Raw genomic sequence first — 11190 nt, 5'->3', positions numbered from 1 at the left:
CAATCCAGACTTGTCACCATGAATATCCATAATTCATATCCTATACAAGCTTTGTAATACAATCACGATCGTTTAAGCTAGAAACTCTAATAATACATATTCCTTATTAGCTAACAAACATAGGTAATCGTAATCTCTAATAATCTCACGTGCATAACAAAAGCCAACCAAGTGTATGGCTCTCTGTGGAACTTACTTGCTGGCCTTGTAGAATTGGACAATACAACTCACGAGTCACGACTTAAACATGGACATGTGTTCTTTCAAGGGTTAGCTTTTAGTTTTATCTAGATGGATTGAAAAAGTAGTGCAATTTGAAAATTCCACCTTCAATTCCTAGCTGAGAATCTTCCACCTAGCTGAGAATCGTGCAATTTGCAATTTGAAAATTCCACCTGCAATTTGAAAATTCCACCTTCAATTCGACCTTCATATCCTATAAACAGTAATAGTTACATCTTAATTTTTATACATCGATCTCATCTGCAATTATCATTGTTATATTATTTTCTCAACCATGGAGTCACCGATAATTACTATCAAAGTTATCATTTCATTCTTTTTCTCGTACATGCTTTTGTCGCACTTGCATCTCACCACTTTGAACCCTACTGCCTTCGCTTTGGAGGACTGTCAGTTTCCAGCCGTCTTTAACCTTGGGGACTCTAATTCAGATACTGGCGGATTGGCTTCATCCCTTATTGCACCAACCCCTCCTTATGGCGAGACATTTTTTGGTATGCCGGAGGGAAGATTCTCAGATGGCCGTCTCATAATCGATTTCCTCGGTATGTGTATTTGTTCTTTAACTACCTTAATTCTTACTTATTTCATAGTTTTCTTTGCTTCTACTTATTTCTTATGTGGATGAAATTACTTCTTGTTTCCAAACTGTTTCATTGATGATCTTGAAACTTAAAACAGTTTACCTGAAACTACTTGGAATAGATACCTCCGTTAGATGAAGTAGCACACATCACTATATACATGTCAACATTTTATGTTGATTTTTTTTTATAGAAATAATAAGATAAAAAATAATAAGAATATAGAATATTAACGTGACTTAACCGTCATCGCACAAATAAAAAAAAATGGAAATGACATCCAAACATGACGTAATCATCCCGATTATTCCTCAGATATAGTTGTAAAATTCTTTTCTTTTCGTTTTTGGAGTTTTATCTATTCAATAATTTTTATTTTTTGTGCTGTGGTGGTTGTCTGACAAAGCTTTTGTGGTTCAGCAAATAGTGTTGGCCACCCTTTTCTAAGCGCATATTTGGATTCGCTTGGGACCAACTTCTCGTACGGTGCAAATTTTGCCACTGCAGCTTCCACAATCAGGCTGCCCAATAGCGTTATACCAAATGGTGGATTTAGCCCTTTCTTCCTTGATATTCAGTACATGCAGTTCATGCGACTCAAATTCAGATCACGACTTATAAGGCAAAGAGGTAAACTACTAAAACTTGAATGTATTGATGTATCAATTGCAATGCGTGTTCCAATTTGGATTAATATCTACTGATCATAAAAGCAACATTTACATGGGTGGAACCCATATAAGTAGGATTCCCCTTTTTTGGTGGTTAGTATATGTCGTACAAACACAATTACAGATAATGACTAGGGTTTTGGAACGAAATTTTGTTTTTTGAGCTTTGGGCACGTTTACATATAGAGAATAAGAATTAAAATAATTTTTATGTTTATTAAAATATGAGTTTGAGAACCATTTCACTTTTTAATGCTCTCATGTGTTCAGTAGCACAAATATAATTAGATAACTGTGTGTTTCTTTTTGAAACCCATTATCAAATACCTAAACATCTAGAAGTAGAGCAACTAGAGGGGCTAGTTGTGATTATGTTAAGTAACCATGCCCTTCATCTTGATTTCCAGGAGGAATATTTGCAAGTTTACTGCCCAAGGATGAGTACTTCCCCAAAGCTTTATACACATTTGACATTGGTCAGAACGACCTTGGGGAAGGGTTCTTTGCAAACAAGACTATTAAGGAAGTGAATGCATCTGTTCCTGATATAATCACCAAGTTCTCAACAAATATTCAGGTAACCTTTGAAAATAATGACGTAATTGGTGGGTTTTTGATTATTGCCGTAATATGTTTACCAATCGATGATCATCGAGATAATGTTGTGATGTCACAAATGTAGAAAATATATGACTTGGGAGCCAGATCGTTTTGGATCCACAACACTGGGCCAATTGGCTGTCTCCCTTACATTTTAGCTAATTTTCCATCAGCTCAAAAGGATGAGGTTGGCTGCGCAAAGTCTTACAATGAAGTGGCTCAGTATTTTAACCACCAATTGAAGGAAGCCACAGTTCAACTTAGGAAGGATCTTCCTTTGGCTGCATTTACTTACGTGGACATATATTCTGTCAAATACTCTCTTTACAAGGAGCCCAAAAAATATGGTAAGCCACCCAAACTGTATGATATTTATACACAAAACATACCTGCATTTTAGTGGCCTCCCTTGTTAGAAAAACTTGAATTCACCATACGTTACGATACGCTGAGAGAAATGTTGAGTGGAATAGGTTCATTCAAGTTTTTCTGTCAGTTACGTTGGATGGCTAGGACTTGAAATGTCCTATAAAAATGGTCGACTTAACAATGGTACGACTAGATTAAATCAAACATTTTCACATAGTAGGAGGTAAAAAAAGTCACCTCTGCTAAGATGTAACTTTATAAACTTAGACGACTAGTGCTATTTTTACCACTTAATATAATGTACCACAATTCAATACCATCTAATATTACAACTGAGGTGAACAAGCCAAATCAATAAAAAATTATCTTGTGGAAAATGAGGTGTATAATCACATCACGAAAATTAAGATTCATTGTTTGACTCACAAGTCCTTAGGGTTTGGTTGGTTGGACTTATATTTGCGTTAGTGTATTATATAATATGATAAATGATGTGTTGATTATCAGTTTTTCATAACAATCGAGAGCACACCTAAAACCTAATCGTAGATTAGTGAAATTTCATTAATGTTATATATTTTCCGTTGTATGAATCTTTCTTGAAACTTTTTTCAGGGTTTGAGTTCCCACTTGTCGCTTGTTGTGGGTTTGGTGGGAAGTACAACTATAGCAGTAGTGCTGGATGTGGAACAACAGTTACAGTCAATGGAAGCCAAATATTTGTTGGTTCGTGCAAAAACCCGTCAGTGAGAGTGAATTGGGATGGCGTTCATTATACTGAGGCAGCTAACAAGTTTGTTTTTGACAAAATTTCAACTGGAGCATTTTCAGATCCACCCCTTCCTTTAAAACATGCATGTCACAGGATTTAGACTAATTACAAATTAATTAATCCATAAATAAGTACTCCTGCAGACGCATGCATGTGGAAAACTGGAAATCTTTTATTGCAATAATGTTCCACCTTTTATCAGCTACTTTGAGTCGTTAAGGTGGTAGGTTAGAACCACACAAAAAATAAAGGCTCCAATATTCCGTACTGTTGTAACTATATTGGAAACTCTTATGATGAGTATATACTTGCCCACTTGTATAAGTTGTATCACTTTCATCCTTAAGGCATGTAGTTTCCAAATGCAGATAATTTGATGTAACCATATGAAGAGTGTGGCCCCACTTCATTTTTAGTTTGAAGTTTATTGAGAAAACGTATTCTACTTGAGGCTAAAGAAAGATCTACCGGCTTATTCGCTTTGCACACGAGTGTAGGCGCAATTAAAGTATGAAAGATAGCGCCTTAAAACAATCTGTCTCCAACATCTTCAACACTTTCAACCAAAAAAAAAAAAAAAAAAAAAAAAAAAAAAAAAAAAAAACATCTTCAACACTTGTGTGAGGTGATCAAGTTTTGCCTCAACATGAGGTCGAATCAAACTTGATGTACTCTTATTTTTCATCACATAGACCCAAGTCAATTGTCTAACAAATGTAACAAACCAACGTATTCCATGTCATGTAGTAATCGGGAAGGGACCATGAACAGCTGAATGAACCACATCCATAAGGAAATTCTCTTTTGTTAAAACTTAAAGGGTACGAAACACAATAACTTTTAGCTAAAGTGCAAACATTACATTTTAACTCTGAGTCTTGAATACCATTAAATAAAGATGGATGCAACTTGTGCAAATATTCAAAAGATGCATGCCCAATTCAACAATGCCACAACCAAAATCTTCTCAACGCACTCGTTATTACTATTACAAACTTGATGTACTCGACTGGATGATTGCTCGAGTCTAGATATCTTGAAGTAGGCAAAATGTAGAAAACATTAATACAATATAATCCAATTGTTCAGTAACTTGACCAACTAACAATAAGTGGTTCAAAAAAGCAAGAATTAACAACCTACGGTATAAAGATAAAGTGAGATATAAGGCAATAGAGTCGGGCCCTGTTACTGGGACAACATCACCATTGGCCATAACAACATTCTCTTTAGGAGGTGTTGTCATATAATGAAACAGGGATTTTTCATATGTGGATCAGTTGCACCAAAGTCAACAATCTCACCGCATCTCTATCCACAGATGTAATTGAAACCTTACCAAGAGTACCTGTGTCATCAACAATATCACGGAGAGAAGATAGTTGGTCAATAAGTGACAAGACCAGTTCAAGGGTCTTATGGCTAGTTGTGGTTTTGATGAAAGTCATATTGGAATCACTGTTACTGCCAGTTGGTTCCTACTTATTACGGCCAGCAGCTATCGCTGCAACTCTAGTACCATTGTTTACGACTCTCCACTATATATCAGCTACTTTGGCTTGTCCTGTACAAGAATTCCTTTCAGCCTTCAGTTGTTTACGACTCCCCAAAAACATAATGGAGATTTCGAGTACCATTGTTTACGACTCTCCACTATATAACCATGTTTTTTAGACATGTTTCATCTGTTTTCCGAGTACCATTGCAGAAAACATAATGGAGATTCTCCTACTCCATATCAGAGAGGCAAGTAGTGCGGGAAATTTTAAAAGCAGACTTCTTGGCCACCATGGCCATGGAAGAGTCACCAACTGATCCTTAGTTTCAAGCATAGTTGATTATCTCTCGGCCTCTTGATGAACCACTTTTAAAGCATTCTCCCACACTAGGAAGTGGCTTCGTCAGAAGGTAATCACTATGGACACTATCAAATACATCATTGAATCTAGCAAGAAAGTCATAACCTCGTTCATTCTTCCACATTAGGAAGTGGCTTTGTCTGAAGGTAATCACTCTAGACGCTATCGAATACATCATTGAGGGTAGCAAGAAAGTCATAACCTCATTCATTAATCATCTTTGCCTTGCGACTCTTCAGATTTGTTGTACATACCATTTTGCTAGGACGACGCTTATCAAGTTCTCACCAGATACTTTTTAGTTTGGCAAAATACATGTTGATCGGACGACCTTCTTGCTTCGTTCGTGTAGCCCTGCAGCAGAGTTCGATAGATTTGAAACTCGTCAAACCCATCATAAAACATTTGGGTTGCACTTTCCAAAATGTCATTGGCCATTGGAAATCAATAAACAAACCAATCACATGGGGTTCCATGGTTTTCAACAACCATCCCCTAACAATTGCATCTTCGGTGATTCACTTGGTATAGTCGGGATCAGTTTTTTCAACTTCAAGGTTTTTATTCAGTGAAATAAGCAAGCTTTCCTAGCCACTGCAGCGTGTACTTTGATCATATTCGACTAGTCCCTAAAGTTTGAGTTACTTAACTTGAACCAAAAGGTAGGCATTGATGTTGGCGGATCCACTGGAGTTTGTCGAGGGTTGGTTGGCGAAAATAACGACTCTAGCCTTCATCTTTCGGCCATCAATAGGTTAGGATTTCGGTAGACTAGTTTGGGTTTGAGTTCGGTACGCAAACCAGAAAATATGGTCAGCTATGGTTTGTGTTTCAGCTAGGGTTTGTGTTTGGGAAGAGACAAGCTCTGCTCTAGTGCCAAGATAAAAATAATTGAGTAATTTGAGTTAATTCAATTTTGTATTATTCTTTATTAAAGGTGTGATTTATATACAAGTAGGTATAAGATGTAAGTCCCATGTAATATCGCATAGAGCAGCTTTACATAGGAATTCCCCTCCTTCCGTTCATTTCTAGGATCAATCAAAATCAAATTACACAATGTAACAAATTATAAAAAAAAATGTACTTGAAATAAAATGACATCTAAACATGTGTTTTCTGATAAGGGAGAGTCTTTATCATGAGCGCCAAAGTGCTTTCCTATTAATGTCTACACACATTATTTGCTTTACTATTAATGTACACACATTATCACGTTATCCTGTTAAAATTTCAAAGTCGGGTCAGTAGCCCACTACTAATTACATATCGTAACTTTTGAAACAAAATGAATGCAGTGTGAAATATATTATGTATAAGAATGAACAGTAGAGTAATATAATCGCATAGCTAGAATAAGCACTTACCTAAAGAAGACATCTTGTTGTGGTTAGGGCTCTTCGACAGCTCACCTCCTTCTATATGCAATATCTCAGTAAATGGGGCCTGAGCTTTAGGGTTTCTTGCGTGTGAAGGAGTGTAGGGACCCCTAATATTTATACCAAAAATGGTCACTACCAAAAAAAATGGCCTTTTGGGACTGTCAAAACGTGTCACAAAAACAGTAAAAAGCGTTGCAACAACCCTTTTTACGATGGGCTTGCGACAGCCAATGACGGGTCACAATACATAGGTGTCGTAAATGTTGGTCGATTATGATGTGAAAATTAACTTAACACACAAATTAAACCCTCTTTTAACAATTGTAGTATATATGTAAGTAGGGATCGTTCTTAAACCGGAGATTAGAAGGGATTGCTAAAACACTTTAAACTGACTCAAATAGATAAACCTAAGCTTTAAAACACTTAGCTAATCTTAAAGACTCAAAACAAGTTCACAAAACTCAAAATAAGCTAAAAACACTCAAAACTGCCTAAAAACACAAACTGGGCAGATTTGACTCTAAACACAATTTTGGACGAATTTTAGTTTTAACTTGACTCAAAACACTTGAAAACACAATCTAAAATAGATTCTAACTAGTTAGACACTCCAAAATAAAGGGGGATTTGGTTTTGGACGAAAATAAAGTAAACAAAATAAGTACTAAAACGAGGCATATTTGCACGAATTTGGTGGAAATAGATGGATGGTGGGCTAGCTAGGAGGTCTTTCTCGACACATGACATACTTGCATACAAAACAATCTCCAGTTGCTTTTTCAATAAACCATGAACCTCAACACCCCAAATTAATTAGGTACACTTAAATTAACCCTCAGATTTTCCTTAAGTCATTGAATTGAATGGAATTAGCGCATCGCAATCGAATTATTCCTCAAAAGTTCTCTACATGAAAGCACATAATAGAGAAACAATCAAAGATCATTAAATTCTATGAAAATCATAAGTGTTGACAAGGTGTTCCTAACTATGAAAGCGCATGATACTTATGCCAGGAATTTACTTAACATGATTGTGACTAACAACCTTTACTACTTATGAATATAAGTTCACAATGATTAGGTGAAGCTCCCTTATATCATAGCATTAGATGTATGCATGCAAATGAAGTGTGCACTCTCAACCCACATACACAAACAAGTTTTAATTCAAACAGATAAGTAAATTGAATTCACAATTCATAAAATCACAACTGGAAGTAATCAAATCAATTGCAAATATAGCCATGGTTTCGAAATTCCCCCTAGCTAAGAGGGGATTAGTTCCTCATACTCACAAAACCAAGATTATTGAGTTTAAACATTGAAAACACAAGAAAAATTACACCTAAAACGTTCCAGCAACTCCAATTCGAATGGCATGCACATCTAAAGGCTCACCTCATTCTTCCTTGCTGCAGCACAAGGTGTGGTTGGTGGTTTTGGGGGTGATGAATGGTGTATTCTTGCTTAGGATGATGAATGATGGCTAAGGAGGGTGGAAAGTTGTGGCAGGTTGTAGATGGATGTGAATGGATTGAATGAATGACGTAGAATGGTGTCTAGGGCTTGTGGCAAGGGTTTTTCTGAATGGCATGAGGGTTCTCCTGAAATTGTGGCTGAAAATACGTATATATAGGTTCGGCCAACCCTAGGGTTAATTAGTTTAGGGTTACAACTTAGCAGATTTTAAGAATTAGGGCCCTAGGGTTCGGCACAAGTCATTAAATCCACTTAGGAGGGGGTTTGGCCCAATTAATTTCAGAAAAGGATTTGTATAACCCAAATCCACAAGGAATAAGGCCTAATAAATCATAATCCACAAGGGAAAAGGGATAGAGGGGTGCGGCAAATATTGGAGGGAAAAGAGAATGGGTTGCAAGGCAGGGCAAAGCTTTCTAGAAGGGAATAAGCGCCACCTTTGTAGGGTTTCTAGAAACAATGTGCTTTTGTGGCTGAGTTGGGACTTCTAGAAGAGAATGCTTCTAGAAATAGGTTCTAGAAATATATATATATTTAGGTCCCCTTGCAGCTAAGATTAAGGCATGATAATGTTAGGATAGGATAAGATAAGATAAGGTTAGATAAGGTTAGATAAGGTTAGAGAAGGTTTTGGATAATGTTTCCTCTTTTGAGCTGATTCCTTATCTTCTTTGTCTTTAATTTAATTTCTTCATCTTCTTATCAGATTCCTAGTCTTTTAAACTCCAAATTCGTCCATCCATTTTGGCCCATACATGTGCTATCCATTTAGTGCCCAAAATTGCTCCAAAATGAACCAAAATGCACTTTCTTACTACTTTAACCCTTTGAACCTACAAATACACGAAAATAACTTGAAATACTACATTAACTAAGAAATAACAACACAAATGCACAAGAACAAGCTAACTAAGTCGCATAAATATGCTCCTATCAAATTCCCCCACACTTAGCTTTTGCTAGTCCTCGAGCAAAACAAACAAACAAAAGAAGCAAAGCATACAATCTAAACCTTCCAACGTTTGCCTCAGGGATTTCCAATGAAACATAACCTGTCAAAGATCACCACTCACATAGATTTAAGCAATCCTTATTCTGAGCATACTTAATCATAGATTTATACTCTCCAAAGAACGTTTTAGAATCATAGATTTATACTCTCCAAAGAACGTTTTAGGCTCAAGTCTTTCAAGGATGTAGCTTTAGTTTGAGTACCTTCCTTCAAGCATGTTACAAAAACTGATTTTATCCTTTGTGATTACATGTGAATTCATAAATTATAACTACAACCACGCATAAACCAAAGAGCATATCAAACTTCCATCTATGCTTGTAACTCTCTTTAACAGTCATGCATTAAAAACCAAATCCTCATCATTGTGTTGGAAGGTACCCTAAGACACAAACAAACACACACAAACGACTCTTTTTGGCTTTTTCAAAACACTTATTTTTTCAATTTTTTTTTCAATTTTTCGGATTTTTACTTCAAAACACACCAAAACAGTTCAAAATGCACTAAAAACACTTAAAACAGTGAGAAACAACATTAGAAGTGATAGGTGATAGAATCCCACGAATTGAATTTGCATAAAAACACTTGTTTACCCCTCCCCCACCCCCCAACACTTAAATCAAACATTGTCCTCAATGTTTCACACGAAGACTCACACAGAAGTAAACAAATAACAAACAACTAAGCATGATAAAATAAAGCAGCAAAGAGAAGGGTTTAGAAACGCAAATATGGGTTTGGAGTGGAAGTTCCATCTTCTCCTTGTTGAATGCATGGGTTGCCTCCCAAGAAGCGCTTGCTTTAACGTCTTCCAGCCGGACGAATATGCCATATTAAGCTTCACTAGTACCCACGACATGGAGGGGTACATCATCCACAACACGCTCCTTGAAATTCTCATAGTAGGGCTTTAACCGATGGCCATTCACTTTGAATTCTTGTCCTGTTTTCAAGCTTTGAACTTGGACTACACCATAAGGAAATACATTAGTAATAAAAAACGGGCCAACCCACTTAGAACACAACTTACCACGAAACAAGCGAAGGTAGGAATTAAAGAGTAGCACTTTCTGCCCAATGGAGAATGATTTGCCTCGAATCATCTTATCATGGAAAGCCTTTGTCTTCTCCTTGTAAATTCGAGCGTTTTCATAAGCCTCATGCCTAATCTCTTCAAGTTCATTCAATTAGAGCTTCCTATGAATTTCAGCGGCATCAAGGTCCATGTTGAATGTTTTGACAGCCCAATGCGCCTTGTGCTCCAATTCTAGAGAAAGATGGCATGGTTTGCCGTAGATTAGCCGAAATGGGGACATGCCAAGGGGTGTTTTATATGTCGTGCGATATGCCCACAATGCATCCTCCAAACGTACGCTCCAATCCTTCCTTGTTGGTCCAACGATCTTCTCTAGAACTTGCTTGATCTCCCTATTTGAAACCTCGGCTTGCCCATTGGTTTGAGGATGATAAGGTGTTGAAACCTTATGCGTAACGTTGTACTTCTTGAGCAAAGCCTCAATGGTTCGATTGCAAAAGTGAGAACCTCCATCACTTAAGATTACTCGTGGCATTCCAAACCTTGCAAATAGGTTAGTTCTAATGAAATCTGCAACCACTCGAGAATCATTAGTTTGGGTGGCTTTTGCTTCCATCCATTTCGACACATAATCCATAGCAAGTAAGATATAAAGGAAACCATGTGAGGAAGGAAAATGACCCATAAAATCAATGCCCCAAACATCAAAAATTTCAATAGGAAGTATGACATTTTGCGGCATTTGATCCTTTGCACTTATAGTACCCATTATTTGGCAACGATCACAAGACATACAAAAGGTTCTAGCATCCTTAAATAAAGTTGGCCAATAAAATCCACATTCTAAAACCTTAAGGGCTGTGCGTTGTTTCCCAAAGTGTCCCCCACATTCATAAGTGTGACAGAATGTTAAAATAAAATTGAATTCCATGTCATGCACACACTTACGTATAATCTAATCTGAGCAATATTTCCACAAGTATGAATCATCCTAAACATAAAATCTAGCATCTTTTTTCAATTTATCACGTTGGGTTTTGTTTAAAGTGTTTGGAACTTGTTTAGCCACCAAATAATTCACCAAATCAGCATACCAAGGCTCACTTACCTTAATGGACAACAATTGCTTATCAGGGAATGTTTCTAAAATAGGTAAGGGCTCCTCCTCATGTAGC

General features: G+C 36.8%; 1 protein-coding gene across 1 annotated transcript; it reads left to right on the top strand.

The window, feature by feature from the left end:
* Positions 1–281: 281 nt before the first annotated feature.
* On the top strand, positions 282–3563 carry LOC148690503 (esterase-like). The gene is made up of 5 exons (XM_088686687.1): positions 282–788; positions 1248–1457; positions 1906–2075; positions 2181–2445; positions 3083–3563. The coding sequence occupies exons 1-5, from the start codon at positions 518–520 to the stop codon at positions 3337–3339; spliced, it is 1173 nt and encodes a 390-aa protein (XP_088542813.1). The 5' UTR covers positions 282–517; the 3' UTR covers positions 3340–3563.
* Positions 3564–11190: the final 7627 nt, after the last annotated feature.

Source organism: Pyrus communis, chromosome 15, assembly GCF_041283825.1.
Source record: "Pyrus communis isolate YQ-2024b chromosome 15, ASM4128382v1, whole genome shotgun sequence".
In the NCBI taxonomy this organism is placed as follows: Eukaryota; Viridiplantae; Streptophyta; class Magnoliopsida; order Rosales; family Rosaceae; genus Pyrus; species Pyrus communis.
The sequence above is the reverse complement of the archived record's forward strand: the minus strand, read 5'-3'. Positions and strand labels throughout refer to the sequence as shown.